The sequence below is a fragment of the Oppia nitens genome, unplaced genomic scaffold, assembly GCF_028296485.1.
Source record: "Oppia nitens isolate AA-2021 unplaced genomic scaffold, nextdenovo-longstitch-racon4-pilon3 scaffold1_pilon_pilon_pilon, whole genome shotgun sequence".
Lineage (NCBI taxonomy): Eukaryota > Metazoa > Arthropoda > Arachnida > Sarcoptiformes > Oppiidae > Oppia > Oppia nitens.
Window position 1 is genome coordinate 12,278,491 of NW_026533199.1, and position 22,294 is coordinate 12,300,784.

The window sequence follows — 22,294 nt, forward strand, 5'->3', positions numbered from 1 at the left end:
TTAAAATTTTTACACAAATACAAATTGTAGACTAAATTTTTAAAAAATTATGTTATCTTAGTATCAAAATTTAAATTTCTAAAAAACTAATTATTTTATGTCAATAGATATTATATATTAGAATAGAATTCGATATAAAAAAAATTATTTATTAATAATATATATCTTTACAATTATATACTATTTTTTATTGAAATAAGAAAAATTTGTTAAATTATTTTTTACATTATATTTTACATTATTTAGAGATTTTACAGTTTAAATTAATTAAATTAAAGTTTTAATTAAATTTATTAATAAATTATGCTAATATTATTTTGTTGTTTTATTTGTTTAAATTTATGTTTGTTTGCAATAAGCTAGATGTCACTAAATTATACATTAAAAGTTAAAAAAAAATATTACTAAATTAATTTATTAATTGCGTTATTTTTTATTAACATTATATTATACTGTAATTATTGTATTATATAAATAATTCAATTTATAATACAGTATATTAGAGCTAGGCGTTTGGAGGCGATAAACATATAAATACTTAATTAAATAAATACAGATAAATGGATTAATATATCTACAAATATTTTATATAAAATAACACATACAAAATAAATCTTAAATTAATATCATATGATGTTTGAACTTATAATAAATAGTAATAGTAATAGTAATAGTAATAGTAATAGTAATAGTAATAGTAATAGTAATAGTAATAGTAATAGTAATAGTAATAGTAATAGTAATAGTAATAGTAATAGTAATAGTAATAGTAATAGTAATAGTAATAGTAATAGTAATAGTAATAGTAATAGTAATAGTAATAGTAATAGTAATAGTAATAGTAATAGTAATAGTAATAGTAATAGTAATAGTAATAGTAATAGTAATAGTAATAGTAATAGTAATAGTAATAGTAATAGTAATAGTAATAGTAATAGTAATAGTAATAGTAATAGTAATAGTAATAGTAATAGTAATAGTAATAGTAATAGTAATAGTAATAGTAATAGTAATAGTAATAGTAATAGTAATAGTAATAGTAATAGTAATAGTAATAGTAATAGTAATAGTAATAGTAATAGTAATAGTAATAGTAATAGTAATAGTAATAGTAATAGTAATAGTAATAGTAATAGTAATAGTAATAGTAATAGTAATAGTAATAGTAATAGTAATAGTAATAGTAATAGTAATAGTAATAGTAATAGTAATAGTAATAGTAATAGTAATAGTAATAGTAATAGTAATAGTAATAGTAATAGTAATAGTAATAGTAATAGTAATAGTAATAGTAATAGTAATAGTAATAGTAATAGTAATAGTAATAGTAATAGTAATAGTAATAGTAATAGTAATAGTAATAGTAATAGTAATAGTAATAGTAATAGTAATAGTAATAGTAATAGTAATAGTTATAATTTGTATTGTCTTTTAAAATTCAAATTTTGTATTCATAAAATTTACTTATACTGTACATATAATGTAAGTAATTATATCCATAACTTGCCTCTTATGCCTACCTCTACAGTATATTATAAAAAAAACTGATAATTACTTATCTATTGAATAGCAAACATAGACAGTCATAGTCATAGACATTACACTATTATAAAAATATTACACTATTTTTTATATACAGTATTAATACAGTATAAATATAAGATAATATTACATAATATGATAACACTTACTTATGTATGTTTTTTGTATTGACGTAATAAATATTATTATTACTAATAAATTTGTTTTATTTAGTTATAAAATATAAAACTAACATTTAATCAAAAAAACATTGATAATAAAAAAAAGTTATATTTTTTATACAGATAACTATTAGTAATATGTTTTTCTATTCAATGTGAAAATGATTTTTAATATATCAGTTACAATAAAATTATTTTGTATTTACTAAATTAATTATGTGTCTACTAAATATTAAAATATTATAAATATTTTTTTTGTAAAAAAAATAAATTAATATTAGAAAACAAACATTCAACTGATTTAAAAAGGTAAAATAATTTTTTCATTTTAAATTAATTGTTTTAGTTAATAAATATATCATAAATTAACATAATATAAATAAATTATTTATGATAAATATAATTTAAAAATAATTTAATCATATACTGTATATAATATAGTAAAAAATTTAAAAAAAAACAACTACAAAGTCTATTTATAGATTATATTTATTTAATTAACTAAAATAATTACTAAGATAGTTAATTTTTTATTAAAAATTTTTTTATATTAATTTTTTAAAGGACTGTTAGCTTAAAACAATAACAATGACAACAACTACACCGACAACATTATACTACTATACTGGCCAACAATCGGCTCGACAGATAGCCAATAGTCGATATATTAGACCATCAATTGGTGGTATAAATGGTTACGATTATGGTGTCTATCTGTCGCGTATGAATCCCGTAACTAACAGTCCCGGGGATATCATAGCAGCACACACTGGTATACCCGGTCATATCCGGGATAATAGTGCCGATTATTATGTGGAAATTGATTGCCAACGATTGGATTATCGGAAATTACGTTCACTGGATAATAATGATAAAATCTATTGCTATACCGACCAGATTAGCATTGTTCCCGGTATGGTACATGTTAATGGGTGGACAATGCAAGCACCGACAGTAGCTAATGGTGTTAAAAATTATGGTAAAAGTTGTACAAACATTGCTACCGGTGCTGCTGGTGGTGGTGGTGGTGGTGGCGGCGGTTGTCGACCATCTAATAGGACACACAATCAGACACCTTATTGTAGATCAAACACTCAGACAGTAATTATGATTTAATTAATTTAATTTAACATATTATATGATATAATATTTTTATAATATTATTAAATAGACTATTATTATTATTTTTTTTGAATACAATAATAATTGGATTTATTATAATAATTACTTTAAACAAACTGATTTTACTATTATTATTATTTGATTTTTTTTAAAAATCTTTATTAATTAGTATTATTATTAATCTAATCTTAATATCTTTATATATATATTTTAATTTTATAATTTGTTGAGTTAAATATTTTAAAAACTAAACTAAACAGTAAAACAATTAAATTAAACATAATTTAATTTATTTATTAATTTTTTATTTAAAAAAAATAATAATAGATACCATCAATATTATATCATTACACTACTAGCAGGGATGCACAGGATATCAGGTCAAAGGGCGAAATCAGTTTAAGTTATATGAAAAAAATCTCAAATATTTTTACAAATGGTGGTAAAGGTATACTATTGACAACAATGGCACCAAACGATTATTATAGATCGGAAATACTGACCCGACTGTACACTGCAGTCAATGGTGGCGGTAGTGGTGGTGGTGGTCAACCAGATCCTCATTGCGCCAATCGGGCCGATTGGTGTGTCCGAGTTATTGGCAGCAAATTAAAGCCACAAAAATTGGTAGGTTTGAGCTCCGGGATCTATGTCTATTCAGGAGATATTCATGTTTGCCCAAAGGATGTCATGGATAAGCCCAAGTGTAATAAGTAAGTCATGCATACAGTACAATGTATCTAATTATTGATTATTAATTAGTATTTACAATATACAGTACAATTAATATACTAGTTTATATATTTTAAAAAAATTATTATTTAAATCGTAATTTTAATTTTATCTAATTATTATTATTTATTTTTATTTTTTTGAAGAGCACAGCAAACACACCAACAACAACACCAACAACAACAACACCACCAACAAAACGGTAGCTATGGTTTAGCACCCATTGGTATTAATCCAGGATTACTATTGAATCCTAATATACAATTAGCTGGGTAATTTATAGTAAACTGTATATATTTTACTTAACAAAAATATTTAACAAAATAATTTAATAATTTAATTACTATTATATGTTTTTTTGTTGTTGTTGTTGTTGTTGCTATTAGACCCATGCAAAATGATCCAGTACATATATATACTAGACGTGATCAATTGTTTAACGATACCTACAAATGGACCTATCAGGATGACCAGGTTGTCATTGTTGCACCCAAATGGGTTGAACAAGGGTTACAACATTTATCCCAATTAATCACGTCAACAACGTTATCGTGCAAACTAATTGACTCACGAAATGATCAACATGATTTTTCCGTACCCATCGGACACCAGTTAACACTAAAACAGTTGGTAATGTTGGCCCGCAATGAATCGGGTAATACCAGTGGACGTATAAACTTTCAACAATACGGTTCCCATTTGCCCCGTGAAGTCATATTGAGTATCAAAGATCTGGCCCGTCAATGCATTATTGTTGGTCCCGATAGTACCACACACTATGGGGGTTATCCACGCGGTGCACCCAGGGTTCCGCAAACAGCCAAAGTCTATCTGATAGATCTGGTTGGTCTACAGTTTCAACAACCGTACAATAGTGGCCGTTTGGTTACACATGGCTACAGGGAACGGGGTGTACTGGATGATTTTATTTATGAACAAATTATGGGACAACCTAGACCTTCCATAAACGATATACACGGTGATAGGTCGGGTAGATTTGTATCGGTTAACGGTTCATATTTTGATATACTAGCCTATATTAATTTTGTGGCCAATGATGTCTATTTGTGTGGTATGGCCGTGGATGCATGTGCCCACGAACCGGTCAATTTTAAATTTGTCAAATACGGTACCGGTTTTTATGCACCGCAACCGTACAAAGCGATTGTCAACCGGTATATCAATGCCGGTGTCAGCTCCGGTTTCAACAAACTGTTAGATAACAGTGCCGTACAGAAAATAGCATCAATAGAGTTACCATTTTTTGATCCAACCCAAGATATCATTGATTCACTGGTCAGTCATAATAGGCCGGCACCTGTATTTGGACAACAGGATGCATTGAAGCAGACAAACGGTTATTTGACGGCCACAACTAACTGTGCCGATGGACACTGTATTACCGGCAATGAGATGGGCTTTAACAGTGTTGACAGTGCTATAGCTGAGAACCTGTTGGACAGGGCTAATAAATTTTCACCGGTGCTTAATGAACGGATGACTGAACGATATATACAGGTGCCCAATGGTCCGGTCCAACCCAGGGCTAGTTTGTAGTGATGTTTAGTTGATGTGGTGAAAGTAATATAAATACTATATATATACTGTATATGAATCTTAAATAACTATTTTTTTAAAAAAAATAAATTAGATAGATAACTAAAAATATTTAACTAGTATAATTTTTAAATTAAGTTATTTAAATTGCAACTTTTACCACGAGCACAATTATTATTTGACAATTAAATAAATTATTATTTTTTTAAAATTGTCAATTTTTTTGTTAAGTAAATAACTTCATGTATTTAAAAGCAAAAATAAAATCTTCTATTAAATTTGTTTAATATTATAGAAAACGTTAATTTAAAAAAAACTTAACTATAAATACTGTAATTATTTTTAAGTTTTAGTATATGTACTAAAAATTGTAATTTTAATATTTATAAAAAAATATTAATTTAGTCTACAATAGTAATTAGTTATCTGTGTAATAATATTTATGAAACTAATTTACTTAAATTTTATTGATATTTAATTAAATCAAAAGTAAAAAAAAAATATTTCAATTTATCTAACAAATCACTTTACAAAATAATGATAATTTTTATAATAACTTATTTATTATTATTTTTTAAATTAGTAAATATTAAATTATAATTGAACTTTAAATGTTTATAATCTAATAATATAATTATCAAATTTAATCAATTAAATATAAATATATATATTTTTTAGTTTTGTTATGTTAAAAGTAAATTATAGCTAAATAATTTTTTTTGTTTCAAAAAAACCTATTTCAATTAAATTATATTTAGAGTAGATATTGAAATAATAATAAACTTATAATACTTGAAATTGTAATCATTAAAAAATAAAAATAAATTATTAAAAATAAACTTAAGATTTAACTGTTTAAGTATCTGTTTAAATAGATTTCATGTAATTATATGTTTAATTAATATTAAAAGTTTTTATATTAATATTTAGTTCAAAAATTAAAATATAATAGCAATAAAACATATATAATAATAAAATATACAGTATTTTTTAAAAATATTTAACAATATATTATTATTTGTAAAATTATTACAACAGTAGCAATTAATTAATCAATTAAAATGGTAAATAAAAAATAACATTTTTAAAAAATATATATATAATATTTATTAAATATATTAACGTCTAATCTAAATCAACATTTATTCATATTGTAGACATCATTATCATCATCATCAGCAACAACTGTGCCATTAATACTATACCACTACACTACCAGTGCCGGTGCCCAAGGTATACGTGAGTCGGGTTATATCAAAAAGTCAGGTAAAAGTGGTGCATTTGGACCGGGTGTCTATATGACATCAATGGACCCGTATAGCTACTATCGTACAGAGATTGTCCAAAACAATTACGGCTCCGGTAGCCGTACTAACTGTGCCGATTGGGTAGTGTTTATCTATACGAGTAAATTGAAAAAAACTAAACTATATCGTGTAGACACTCGGGATAAACAAGATATCTATAGATATGACAGTGATTTTGTTAGTGTATCGCCCATTGATATACATGATAAACCCTATTGTATAAAAGCAATTAATGATCAAGATAATTTACAGCTTGCTTATAATATCAACTATATTGATGTACAACCAGTGGCTAATATGGTATAACTTCAAGTTATTTAGTTGTTATATAGCAATAAAAGTTATATAATTTAAAAAATTTATATAATTTAAAAAGTTATATAATGTAAAAAAGTTATATAATTTAAGTTAGTTATATAATTTAAAAGTTATATAATTTAAGTTAGTTATATAATTTAAAAAGTTATATAATATAAAAAGTTATATAATTAAAAGTTATATAATTTTAAAAATATATAATTTAAAAAGTTATATAATTTAAAAAGTTATATAATTAAAAGTTATATAATTTTAAAAATATATAATTTAAAAGTAATTAATTTTATATTTTAAACAAAAACAGATTATACCAGATATTTTGTATCACTATGTTTGTACTGCCGATGCTTTATCAATACGTAATAACAAACAAATACTACCAGGTCGTATATCGGGACAGGCAGCTAATGGTATACTACTATCATCCATGGACCCTGGTCAATTTAAACGTGATCAATTAAAACAAGATATCTACGATAATAATTGCCCAATAAATTGTGTTGATAATCTAGTTATAGTTCGGACAAATCAGCTAGATAAAAATCTATTACATTGGTTTAATCGTCCAAATAAATATTATCTATACTATTACGATACGGCCATAACAATTGATGACATCAAGGATGTCATAAATAAACCACATAGTCGTCGTCTATTGAATCCTCAATTATCATCCCATTATAATAGTGATAATAATAATAATGATGGTATGGTTTCATTGTCATCGATGAACCAATATTTTAATAATACCAGACAAGTGATAAAATATTTTGATGGACAACCCTATGTCCTAATGGAAACCATTGACAGTACAGTTAGAAATCAATTAAGAAATTCAATGCCAATTCATAGTCAATCGTCTGATACAACAACTAGTAGTTTATATCAACAAAATATGTAATTATATAATAAACTTAACTTTTATTTTACTAGATTTATATATATATTACATAAATTTTTGTTATAATTTTTAAATATTTAATTTAAATATAAGTTTTTTGTTGTTGCTTAGTTTGTGGTCATAACTTGTGTAACCGTAAAACTAGCGGTAAATTTGTTGATAAATTTGTGGATATATATAAAAAAAAAGTTTTGACCACAAAATAAGCAACAAAAAAACTTGCATTTAAATTACAGTATATCAAAAAATTTATGTAATGAGTGTAAAAACTTATTAATTTAATTTATTTCAAAAAAATATATATATAGCCAAACAAACAGTGACAACAAACATCAAGAAAATAATACAAAAATTTATTATTATTATACCAATTCAGATGATGCTCATGAAATTAGATCTAAAAATAAAATAAAATATCTGAAAAAAGTTACTAAAAATAATAATACAAATAATAATAATTCAAATGGACTATTGTTGACAACAATGTCGCCACAAGAATATTCCCGATCGGAAATATTATTTAGACTTTACGGCTCAGATAGTCAATCGGCCAGTTATTCAAATCTGGCCGATTGGTTGGTTCAGGTGGTCGGACGGAAAATTACTAAACCAGATAAATTGATTTCAGCCGGATCAGGTCTATATGTTTACAAAGCAAGTATCCAGGTTGATTATTGGGATGTCCGAGTTAAGCCCAAATGTATAAAGTAAGCGTTAAAAAAATATTTATTTATTTTTATTATAAAAATTGTTAATTTTTGTTTTTTTTCATTTACATTAGAGAGAGAGAGAGAGAGAGAGAGAGAGAGAGAGAGAGAGAGAGAGAGAGATTCATTGTAAAAGTTTTTAATTATAATATTTAGTACTAAAAACCTTTACAATGAATCTTCTCTCTCTCTCTCTCTCTCTCTCTCTCTCTCTCTCTCTCTCTCTTTCTAATGTTATATAATTAATAAATGTTTATTTATGTGAATCTTTTTTGTTTTTTTTTGAATAACAGACATATAAATAATGTTTCAATAATAAACAATACTCGACAACAATCAGACCAATCAATACAATAAGTGGATAGTAGTATATAATTACCATAATTAGTAGCAACTATATTACAACCATATGATAAAATTGCCCATGGTATATGTGAAAGTTTAAATAAATTTTTTTTATCTATACTAACGATGATAAATTTTCATTAACTATTTTTTTTAATAAAAAAATATATTTAAGTGTGTGATTATTTAAAAGTTAAAGTGTTTTGTTTATTATTAAAAAACTATTATAATATATTAAGTGTTTTAATTATATGATTATTAATTATTAATAATATAATTATAAATTTTATTTTAATAAGACTAATACTAAATACTTTATATTTTTTTAATAAACAAAGATCATTATTATTAAATAATTGTTTTAATTTACAATTTATTATTAAGAATTATAAAATATTCTGAAGTAAAATATTGGAAATTAAAAAATATATAATTTTAATTAAAATTTGTTTTTTTGATAGTAATTAAACTAATCTAATCGTAACTAGCATAATATTATAATATAATTTTTATTATTATTATTTCATTACTAATAATATGTTAGTAATTAAGTACAATTGAATTTCTACATTTTATATTATCAGATAAAATTATTATAATTATATTAATTTAATATATTATTAGATTATATAAATAATAAAAACAGATTATTAATTAATTATTTTAAGATTAAAATATTTTTAAAAACTATTTATTGTACTTATTTAAAAATATATACAGTATATATAAATATAAATATGGTAAGTTTAACAAAAAGTTATTATTTTATTTTACTTATTGTTATACAATAAGATATATGAATTAATTTATAAATATATATATAATGTTATACATTATTATCTATAATAGATAACTGTGCCCAATATGCAGCACCAGTATCTTAATCATCATCATCATCATCAACAACAACTACCTGGCCAACAATTATTGCCGCCAATACTCTACCATTATACAACAACGCAAGGTGCCCATAGTATACGCCGATCGTTAACTATCAAACCGGTCAAACAAATTGCCGAAAATTGTGACAAAGGTGTCCAACTGAGTGCAATGGATCCGAACCTATACTTTCGTAGCGAAATTGTGGACAACATTTACGGCGGCGGCCAGAGCTCGGGTCGCGGAAATGCGGCCGACGAGTGTGTGGTTGTCTATACTAATCAATTGGATCCCAGCCGACTCAGGCCAGTCAAACAGGATCTCTATGTATATACGGGTACAATCAAAGTGGTGTCCGCCCAAAACGTTATCGATAAGCCCCGATGCGTGAGAGCTGGTGGTGGACCAGGCAATCATACTGGCGCTGGTGGTGTCCCACCACAACAATGGCCTGTATCGGCACCATTGCCTCAAATGGCGGGTACCTATGCTTCTCCACAGTATTATAACACATTCAGTCCAACTGTTCAGGAATATCCTCTTCCTCCTCCTCCTCCTCCTCCACAATCATATATCTATAATACAAACAGTTATGCTATACCGTCAGCACCACCACTACCACCAGGTCTATCATTTGAAGCTTATCAGTACAGTAGATACTCGTCACCGCCGCCACCATACCAGGCCGATAACAACACCAACAACAACCCTGGATTTATTTATAGTAATGGACAGCAACCTACTACTGGTATGCCGTCACCGGTTCAATCAATGTATGAGCTGCCACCGTCAATGCCACTCTATACGGGCACAGGTATTCCAATTGTCCAACCATTACCAGTCAATCAAAAACTGCCAACTAGTCAACCAATACCGGAAACTACTTGTGCTGGTCCTCATATAGTTTCACCAATGGATAAGCCGATAGCTAATCAACATTATTCAACTGAATTGTATGGCACCGTTACCAGTAAGCCAACCATCCAGCCGTTTGATGACAATGGTCTGGTAACTGGTAATACTCATCAGCCATCATCAAAACAGGAAACGGGTAATAATAATACTACTGGCCATCAAACTATAGGTTATAAACAAAATCAACCAAGTCCACAATATCAAACTGCTGCTAATAAAATTGGTCAACAACAACAACAACAACAAACTACAGGTGCCCAATCATCAAAGTTTGTACAAAATCAACCTAGTCAACAATACCAAACTGTTGAATCTAAAAAAGTGACAAGGTCAAATATATAATTTTTTTTTAAAAAAAACTAATAATTTAACTAAAATTGATTTATATACAGTATTTTGGCATTATAAAAATAATCCTATATATTTCATAATACATATAAAAATTTTCATTTCATTGATTTAAAACATGTACTATACATGTACTAATATAAAATTTAGATAAAATTTATTTTATATTATGATATTTTTCAAGTACTATATTAAAAATAGTATTAAAATTATTAAGCATATATTTTAAATATCTAGAAATTAAATATATTTTTCAAAAAAAAATAATAATTAGTTAATTATTTCATTTTAATGTATTATTAAAAATTTGTATTATTATTTAATTTTTAAATTTAATTATTTACTTTATTATTATTTTATGTCTAATAGAATGTTTAAAAAATTTGTTAATCAAAATAAACTATTTTTATGAACTGTTTATAATTATTTATATATTTCACATAATCTAATAATAAAATATATTTTTTTATTAATTTAAAAAGATATATTTAATATACAGTAATTTAACTTATAGATTAAAAGGTTATATTTTTCAAAATTATCTATATAGTTCAAATCATTTTTATTTAATTGTTTTTAATTTATAGAATATATAATTTTATAAAAAAAATATAAACAGTAAACTTAATTTGTTTTTATAATTTAAAATGTTTAATCATAAAAAACACTTAAATTAAGATTTAATTATATTAAAAAACTTGAAATATTATTAATTTTAAAATGTCATATTTGTAGATTATGTGAAATAAATTAAAAATACATTATTTAATAGAAATATTAAAGTTAAATACTATGAAAATGAACTTTACTTTTAATTAAATAATTATTATCTAATTAAAGGTAATATTAAACTAAACTACTTATTTTTTTAATCAAAATGAAATCAATATTTGTTAAAATATTTTATATTATAAATACTTATTTATCCTATATTTATATATATAACAAATTTTTTAAATATTATATAACAATAAAGATTAACTAAATTAATCCAAAACTTTTTATTAATATATAATATTATATTTAATATTTTAACTTAAATATCAAAATTTATTTTGTTTTTATTTTAATAAAAATTATTTTGTTTGAATATTTAATTTATATATTTAAAAAAAATAAATATTTTTATTACATATAAATATTATAATTTTTTATTAAAAAATAATATCATATTTAATAACATCTTTATATTGTATTAAATATTTAGAAAAAAAATTATTTAATAATAGTTTTAAAAAATTCAACAAGGACAATTTAAGTTAAATTAGTCGATTATCAATTTTGCTAACACTATACTGACGTTGTTGTTGTTGACGATTATCAATACCAATATAATGTTGTTGTTGTTGTTGTTGTTGAACAGTTTGACCAGATAAGCCAACAGTTCCAACAGTTGACTGATTGACCATTTTCTGACTGTCCTCTATGCTAGCAGTAGATTCTGGTACTACTGTTTTAGTATTTATCAAACTATTATCTACTTGATTACTATTTGTTAACTGATTAAATGCTAGCTCAGGGTATATTTGTGACACTGGTGGCCAACCATTATGTTGTTGACTAACTGGTTGTCCATTGCCTGTATAGGGATTTAGTTGATGGTATGGTGGTGGAGGTGATGGTGATGATGATGATAATGATGAAGTATTTCTAGCTAAATGATAATCATGTTGTGTTTGGGTATTATAATTATAATTATTATTATTATTATGGACAGCCCTAATACAACGTGGTTTATCAAAAACATCTACCATTGATACATTGATGGCGCCTATATAACAATATAGATTATTATTGGGGTTGACCAATTTTAGCCGGCTCATGTCCAATGATCTACCATAAACCATTACACAATTGTCGGCACAGTTATCGTGACGTCCTTTACTGTTATGCCGTCCATATATACTATCGACAATTTCACGGCGAAAATATTGTGTCGGATCCATTGTACTCAGATAAATGCCTTTTGACTTACGGCCAGGTAGTATATAACCGGCCTTTCGAATACCCTGAGCACCATGGGTTGTCGTGTAATGATACAGTATATGTGGTATTTGTTGTTGGTGTTGTTGGTGTGGGTGGTATTGGTATTTATGCATAACTATAATGATATGTTTGTCTATAATTATAATAAAAATAATTATCAATTAATTTTTAGTAATTAATTAATTTAAAGTAATTAAACTTGAAATAAAAATAACAAACTTATTTAAAATAAATAACTTCTATCTAAAGTAAAAATTATTATTATAGTTTTAATAAAATACTATTTAACTATATTTATACGATTAGTATTTAGTATATGTAGAATTGAAATTATAATGCTTATTTAACATTAATAAATAATGTACCCTACAACAGTTATATACTGTATTATCATGGATATAACAACAAAAAATAGACTTTGCAACTTAACTAAAGTATTTTTGATTATTAAAAATTTTAAACTAAAATAATATTTATATAATGTATAATGATTTAACACTTAATTAAAATGAAAACTTAATTAATTATTTATCTAATTATTGATTACTAAGTTTAAAAAAAACAAAACACTTTAATATAATATTAATTTTATACATTAATAATAAATTAGATTAATAAATAAAGTGTTTAATAAATTAATGAAATTAAGTATTTATTAAATTAAGTGTCTATTAAATTAAAATGTCAATTAAATAATTAAATTTTGCAATATTAGAATAAATGATAACATTTTTAATTATCTGTTATATAAATTTCAACAAGTACATTTTTTTTAATTGACTTAATAATAATTAGATATTAAATTTATTTATAGTTTATAACTATTAGTTAAAATTAGTAAAAAAAATTAACAGACTTAACAAAAAAACATGAATAAGTATAATATATATTTAAAAACTAAAATAAAAACTAAAATCTAAATATAAAATTTTAAAAATGGTAAATATAACTTACTAACATTTTAAATCTTCATTCAATAATTTTATACTGTATTTATTTTTTTTAAAAAAACTAATTTTTATTATTAGAGTTTATCAAAATCATTTCCACCCATACTATACCATTATACTACCAGTGCCGGTGCCCAAGGTATACGACTGGCCGGTCAAATCAAAAAGTCGGGTTCTAGCGGTGCATTTGGACCGGGTGTCTACATGACATCAATGGACCCCTTTAGTTTTTTTAGATCAGAAATAGTCAAAAACAATTACGGATCCACTAGACGGGCTAACTGTGCCGATTGGGTAGTATTTATCTATACGGATAAATTGGACAAAACCAAACTTAAAGCGGTAGACACTCGGGATAAACAAGATATATATGTTTATGACATGGATTTTGTTAGTGTATCGCCCAATGATATACACGACAAACCCCAATGTTTAAAACTAAATGTTAAACCACCCTATACAGTTACCTATACTAATGTTCAACAAACTACTAACATGGTAAAAATTTTTTTATTAAAATTATTTACAAGTTAATAAATAATAGTTTATTAGTTAATAAATTGCTTAATAGTTAATAATTAGCTTACTAGTTAATAAATAATTTACTAATTAATAAATATTTTACTAGTTAATAAATAATTTATCAGTTAATATATAATAGCTTACTAATTAATAAATAGCTTATTAGTTAATATATAGTTTATTAGTTAATAAACTGCTTACTAGTTAATAATTAGCTTACTAGTTAATAAATAATAGCTTACTAGTTAATAAATAGTTTATTAGTTAATAAATAGCTTAATATTTAATAAATAGCTTAATAGTTAATAAATAGCTTAATAGTTACTAAATAGTTTACTAGTTAATAAATAACTTAATAGTTAATAAATAATTTATTAGTAAATAAATTGATTACAAGTTAATAATAATATTTTTTTAAAAAAAAAGTTTATTCAAGATAAACTGTATCACTATGTTTGCACTGAGGATGCCCGGGCCATTAGAAACAACCAAAAAATACTACCGGGTCGTATAACGGGACAGGCAGCCAATGGTATACTACTGTCATCAATGGACCCTGGTCAATTCAATCGTGATCAAATCAAACAGGATCTATTTGATGGCAATTGTCCAGTAAATAGTGTAGATAATTTAGTTATAGTAAATACAAATCAGCTAGATAGAAATTTGTTGCACATGTTTATACGTCCAGGTAAATATAATCTATTTTATTACGATACGGCCATTAGTATTGCACAAATAGATGTTATGGATAAACCTAAATGTCAACAAAATCAACATAATAATAATAATAATAATAATAATAATTCACCAATGTCCATAAATTTCAATAGTACCAATGAGACAATACAATTTATTGGTGGACAACCCTATGTTTCATTGGCTGTTATCAATAATAATAAACTTAAAAATCAATCAATAAATGCATTACCATTTTATACGGTAAATTTTGATTCAACAATTAGTACTATACCTCAACAACAACAACAACTAAAGTAATTTCAATTAAATTTTACTATTTTTTAAAATTAATTATTTAAATTATATACATATATATATAGGTTAACTGTATACTAAGTTTCCTTGCTTACCGTAAAGTTAACTGTACAGGATATGACTAAAATTTAAACTTTTTTAATTAGCATTATCTGTATACATATATACATATAATGCCTAATTAAAAGTTTAAATTTGAGTAATATCCTGTACAGTTAACTTTACGGTAAGCAAGGAAACTTAGTATACAGTTAACCTATATTAGGTAAGTTATATAAAGTACCTTGCTTAAAAGCATATAATATTACTCAAATTTAACATATTAAAATTTTTGAATATATTAATAGCCAAACAACAATTACAAATGATAAACATGAAAATAAGTCAAAAATCTATTACTATTATACCAATGCTGATGAGGCACAGGAAATCAAATTGAAAAAGAAAATTAAATTCAAAAATTCAAAAAAACAAAATAACGGAAACGGCCTATTGTTGACAACATTGTCGCCAACTGACTACTATAGGGCCGAAATATTGTCTAGACTTTATGTTACCGATAGTACCCATAAAACTAATTCAAATCTGGCCGATTGGTGCATTCAAATAGATGATAGAAAATTAAATAAAAATAAATTGATTGTCGATCGTCCAGATATTTATTATTATAAAGCAAGTATCGAGGTTATTAATAGTTGTGATGTCATGGATAAACCTAAATGTACAAGGTAAATGTTTTTTTTAAAAAAAACCCAATTATTTTTGTTTATATTTTTTTTAATTATTGTTAATTATATTGTTAATTATATTTTAATTATAGAAGTAATATTGTTGCAATGGCATCACCTCAATTACCTCTATCATCTCTACCTGGTCAATCTGGCCAAGGAGGTCAATCAGGTCAATCAGGTCAATCAGGTCAATCTGGCCAATCAGGTCAATCAAGTCAACTAGTTCAATCAGATCAATTAGCTCAATTGTTACAGTACTTTATATCAGCACAATCGGACCAATCAACTAAATTAGCCCAATCATCACAATCGGCACAATCGGCACAATCGGCACAATCGACACAATCGACACAATCGGCAGTACCTTCAGTATCGTTGAATTCAAGATTTCTAAACGAGTAAATAAAAATTTTAATATAAAATATTTTTTAAAAAAATCATATATATATATATAATTTTAACTATTTTTTTCATCCATAGATTACAAGCAAAACTAATAGCAAATAAAATACCTAATATACTATACTATTATTCAAGCATTCAATCGGCAAACTTAATCAACGATTCAGGTTATATTAGACAATCAAAATCATATAATGGCCATAAACAAGGTGTCTATCTAACCGATTTAGATCCTCAAGATTATAGCCCCAATGATATAATAAAATTGCACCAAGGTATACCTGGTCATATACTAGATAATAGTGCCGATTGTTTTATTAGGATTCAGGTTAAAAATTTAGACAAACAAAAATTGTCAATTGTTGAAAATAATGAAAATTTATTTTGTTATGATGATCCAATAATAATTTTAGATTCAAATATGATAAACATAAATACTAATTGAAATTAATTTTTTTTTTTAAATTAAGTAAACTAAAATATATTATTAAATAATCTGTATCAATAAAATTGTAAAAATTATTATGTCTGATATGTAGAAAATTTAATGTTAAAAAATATTTGTGTTTTTTTTTATAAATAATGTATAATTTATCTATCTATATATTTTTTGTGTATATTTTAGTGTTTTTATGTGTAATTTAAAATATTATGTAATTAAATTTTAATAATTATAAGTACTGTATAAATTTAAGTCAACAATAAAAAAATAGTTTATAACAACTTTAATGTAAATATTTTTGTTAACATTTAATAAATTTAAATAATAAATATTATATTCTATTTTTTAAAAATAATTATTTACTTTTATAATATCAATATATATTACTAAATAATTTAAATCAATTTCTAATTATTATTAATTTAAATAAAATAGTTATATATATAGATTATGAATTTTTTTTTAATATTCTTAATTAATTAAAAATTTATTAATTTCAATTTTATAAATACTAAAATTATTTGCATAATTTGTTAGAAAAATTAAGTTTACCAAATTTAATATTTCACTATATATAGTTTGTTTTTGTTTTATATGTTTTATAAAACTCATATATTTTAAAACCTTGACATTTAATTTTATATATATGCTAACTTAACAACTTTAACTTTAGGAATTTAATCAGCAACTATTTATAGGCTCAATTTTTTAGTAAATTAGTATTTCACAATTAAAACCAATTATTTATTTATATTAGAAAATTGAAATTTTAATTAAACACTACTATATTATCTAATAAAATAATATATCAGTTATTTATTTTTAATAATAAATGTTAAATAATTCAAAAAGTGTTTATAAATTTAATTTATTAGATATAATCTAATAAAACGTAATATTAAACTTAAATACTTATAATAATCAATTAAACAAAATAATAATAAACTATTTTCTTTTAAATTAATTTTCTTTAATCAAACAAAACAAAATACTTAACCTTTTAATTGTTTTAATCAAATTGTTTTAATTAAATTTTAACCATAATTTTTATAAGTATGCAAAATATTGACAACAATAAAATCATTTATAAAAATATAAGAAAATAATTTTAAAATATAATAATTTTTATAATTTTTCTATTAATCTATCAAAAAACAAACTAAAATTATTTATACCTAAAATAAAATCATCAATTATTTAAACTAAAAATAATTATTTAATACAGTATACATAATATTGTTTAATAATTACACTTATTATTACTATTACTTGTAATCTAATTAATTTCATTTCAAGTGTTTTTATTATTATCATAAATAATTAATTTTTTAATACTTAAAATTATTAATAATAATTTTATTATACAGTACACTATTTAACACAAAATTGTTTAATACAATAGAACAATACAATATTTTTTTAAATAATATGTAAACTTATATTTAAACTAATAATAATTTTAAATAACATGTAAGTATATGAAATAAAGTTTATTTTTTTACTTTTATTTAGTTTATTAATGATTTAATTAATAATTTATTTTATTTTAGATATACACACAAAAATGAGTAATTTATTTGATTTAAAATATCCGAATGTATTGTATTATTATTTAAGTAAAAAATCATCAGTTTTGGTATTGAATGCTAAATATATTAAAAAATCAGTTATTAATAGTAGTAGTAGTAGTAATAGTAGTAGTAGTAGTAGTAGTAGTGGACAGTCGGGTGTATTTTTAACCAGTTTGGATCCCATACATAACAGTCCAAATTATATAGTAACTAAACATTATGGTATACCTGGACATATTCAAGATAATAGTGCCGATTATTTTATTAAAATTAATCTAGATAAACTAGATAGTAATAAATTAAGTAAATTGACCAACAACAATAATGATATATATTGTTATATGGATATAATTCAAGTAGATCATACTATGTTATATAAAAATAATTATAATAAAAAATCAGTAATATCAGCAAGACAAAATAATCAATTTACATTAAATTGTTTTGGTAATCCATCTACTAAAAATAAAAGATCAACCGGGTACATTAAAAAAGATAATAATGTAAATATATATTTTTTTAAATAATTAATTAATATGTCAATATATTTTTTATAAAAAATATATATTATACTATTCAAACATTAATGATATAATTATTTAGATTTTATTTTTTTAGTTATAATTTCTATTTTATTACAATAACTACTTAAAAATTATATTAATATTAAAATTATATTATTGATTTAAAAAAATGAAATTTACATTTAAAAAAAATATTTATCTAATAATTAATTAACAATTATAATATTTCTATATATTTTTTTTTTAAAAATAATATAATAGATACCATCTATATTATACTACTATACTAGTACTAAATGTGCTCAAAATATTCAATACGATCGCAAAATAAAATATTCAACTATAAATAATGGTATTTTATTGACATCAATGGCACCATTGGATTACTATAGATCGGAAATATTGTCACAATTGTACGGTAATAATGGTGGCCAACAATACCCGTCGTCGTCGTCGTCGTCGGACAATCGGGCCGATTGGTGTATCAATATTATGACTAAATCATTGAAACAAAATAAATTACATACAGCTGGTCGACAATTGGTTTATATTTATACGGGTAGAAAAATACGTGTTGATCCAGGTCATGTTATAGATAAGCCCAAATGCATTAAGTAAAAAATATTTTAGTAATAAAGTTACTTGTTTAGTTTAGTTTTATTTTTTGTTAAAAATATACGATTTTAATAATAATAATTTTTTCATAAAATAAATTCAGAAATAATTTCAATACATTTACTACACAACAACAACAACAACAACAACAATACGGAAACAATAATTTATTAACAACTAATAAATTGCCAATAAATTCAAATAATAATTTTAATATGTAAATATATTTTTTATATATATTTTTATAATTATATATTTTTTATATACTATAATATATTTTAAATAGTATATATATATATACTATTTATAATTTTGTTATGTAAAAAAACTAATTAATAATTTTATTGCTATTTTTTAAAAAATTTATATATAAATATTATTTAATTTTTTTTATAGGACTAATTTTATACAAATATATACACGACCGGATCAATTGTTTCACAACAAATACAAACTAACCTATCAGGATGGCCAGGTTAGCATTGTTGCACCCGAATGGGTTGAACTAGGATTACAGCAATTATCCAAATTTATCGGATCAACTGGTTTATCATGCAAACTAATTGATTCGCAATCTAACCAACGTGATTATATTATACCCGGTGGACACCAGTTAACACTAAAACAGTTGGTAATGTTGGCCCGCAATGAATCGGGTAATACCAGTGGACGTATAAACTTTCAACAGTATGGTTCCCGATTGCCCCGTGAGGTCATACTGAGTATTAAGGACCTGGCTCGTCAATGTATTATTGTAGGCCGTAATAGGACCAGTCATTATGGTGGTTATCCAAGGGGTACACCCCGAGTATTGCAAAGTGTCAAGGTCTATCTGGTAGATCTGATTGGGCTACAGTTTCAACAATCGTACAACAGTGGACGTTTGGTTACCCATGGCTACAGAGAACGGGGTGTACTGGATGATTTTATTTATGAAAAAATTATGGGACAACCTAGACCATCCATACACGATATACAAAGTGATAGGACGGGTAGATTTGTATTGGTTAACGGTGCCTGTTTTGATATACTAGCTTATATTAATTTTGTGGCCAATGATGTCTATTTGTGTGGTATGGCCGTGGATGCATGTGCCCATGAACTGGTCAATTTTAAATTTGTCAAATACGGTACCGGGTTTTATGCACCGGAACCGTACAAAGCAATTGTCAACCGATATATCAATGCCGGTGTCAGCTCCGGCCTCAATAAACTGTTAGATAACAGTGCCGTACAGAAAATAGCATCAATAGAGTTACCATTTTTTGATCCAACCCAAGATATCATTGATTCACTGGTCAGTCATAATAGGCCGGCACCTGTATTTGGTAAACAGGATGCATTGAAACAGACCAACGGTTATTTGACGGCCACAACTAACTGTGCCGATGGACACTGTGTTACCGGCAATGAGATGGGCTTCAACAGTGTTGACAGTGCTATAGCTGAGAACCTGGTGGACAGGGCTAATAAATTTTCACCGGTGCTCAATGAGCTGATGACTGAACGATATATACAGGTGCCCAATACACATATGCCCAGAGCTGGTCTATAAAAATTTATTTGATTTATAACTTATAGTCGATTAATTATAGCTAATAATTGTGTATTTTTCAGTAATTTTTGTTGTTAACGATTTGTTTTAATATAATAATTTTCTAATATTATCTAACATTATATTATTAAACCATTTACTGTAAAAAAATTAAAATTAAAAAAAAATCTTATAATGTTTAATAAAAAAATTTAGTTTAAGTTTATTTTCATTTTCATTTAAATCAGCTATAATAAAAAGATAATAACATTAATTAATATTTATATATTAATTTTTTTGTGTATTGAGTGGTTATCAAATAAAATTTAAAAATATATATATATTTTAATTTTGAGTAAATATTAATTGTTGTTCAATTTATCAAGTATAATTTTTATTTTAATTCCTTATTAAAATTTTAAAAAATACTAAGTGATTGTAATATATTTTTTTAATTATAATTAATGGATAGTTTATTCATTAAAATTATATTTGATAACCACTCCCATCTATTCAAATAAAATTTTTAAAAAACTGTAATTTTAATAAAACATAATATTAAATAATTAATAAATTTTATTTTTATCTAATTTATTAGATTGCAATAATAAAAGTTATATATAATAGTATTTATTTTTAAAAATTTATTTTTTAATTGTTTATTATTGATAATTAATATTAATGTTATAATAAATAATAGTGTAATAGTTATTGTATAATTGGCATTTATGGTGATCCAGATGATTTTTTGTCATCCTATTATTATTATTATTATTATTAATAGTCAATTAATATATCATTTAAGTTAAATATACTAAAACATTAAATACAATATATAATACTCTAACATTGCATTATCGTAAATTAATTAAATAATTGTTATAAATATATACTAGAGTATTAATATATCTAAAATAAAATCAATGTATATGTATTGAATTTCTACATTTTATTTTTTTAAAAAAAACAGTATAATTATATAAACAAAGTCTAAAATATTGCTGATATGCTGTAATACTAGTAATAAAATTATTATTATTATATAATATTAAATATTTTATAAAAAAAATAATATGTACGTAGTTTTTTAATAAATAATACAAACAGTATATTTTATTATTTATACTTTAAAACTCAATATTTATTTAAAAAAATAAATATTTTAATAATAATAATAATCATCATCA

General features: G+C 23.7%; 4 protein-coding genes across 4 annotated transcripts; all 4 read left to right on the forward strand.

Annotated features, from left to right (window-relative positions):
* The first annotated feature begins 1,979 nt into the window (after positions 1–1,979).
* On the forward strand, positions 1,980–5,154 carry LOC128951987 (uncharacterized). The gene is made up of 5 exons (XM_054297305.1): positions 1,980–2,012; positions 2,268–2,804; positions 3,153–3,538; positions 3,704–3,829; positions 3,944–5,154. Exons 2-5 carry the CDS (start codon positions 2,292–2,294, stop codon positions 5,112–5,114), a joined length of 2,196 nt encoding a protein of 731 aa, XP_054153280.1. The 5' UTR covers positions 1,980–2,012; positions 2,268–2,291; the 3' UTR covers positions 5,115–5,154.
* Positions 5,155–9,556: 4,402 nt separating this feature from the next.
* LOC128951545 (uncharacterized) lies at positions 9,557–10,828 on the forward strand. The gene has a single exon (XM_054296792.1). It carries the CDS (start codon positions 9,557–9,559, stop codon positions 10,826–10,828), a length of 1,272 nt encoding a protein of 423 aa, XP_054152767.1.
* A 2,384-nt stretch (positions 10,829–13,212) lies between these two features.
* LOC128951546 (putative uncharacterized protein DDB_G0282499) lies at positions 13,213–16,969 on the forward strand. The gene is made up of 7 exons (XM_054296793.1): positions 13,213–13,254; positions 13,849–14,268; positions 14,719–15,287; positions 15,636–16,016; positions 16,109–16,417; positions 16,500–16,749; positions 16,961–16,969. Exons 1-7 carry the CDS (start codon positions 13,213–13,215, stop codon positions 16,967–16,969), a joined length of 1,980 nt encoding a protein of 659 aa, XP_054152768.1.
* A 1,947-nt stretch (positions 16,970–18,916) lies between these two features.
* On the forward strand, positions 18,917–21,128 carry LOC128951548 (uncharacterized). The gene is made up of 4 exons (XM_054296794.1): positions 18,917–18,937; positions 19,220–19,572; positions 19,677–19,790; positions 19,970–21,128. The coding sequence occupies exons 2-4, from the start codon at positions 19,328–19,330 to the stop codon at positions 21,126–21,128; spliced, it is 1,518 nt and encodes a 505-aa protein (XP_054152769.1). The 5' UTR covers positions 18,917–18,937; positions 19,220–19,327.
* The last annotated feature ends 1,166 nt before the right edge of the window (positions 21,129–22,294 follow it).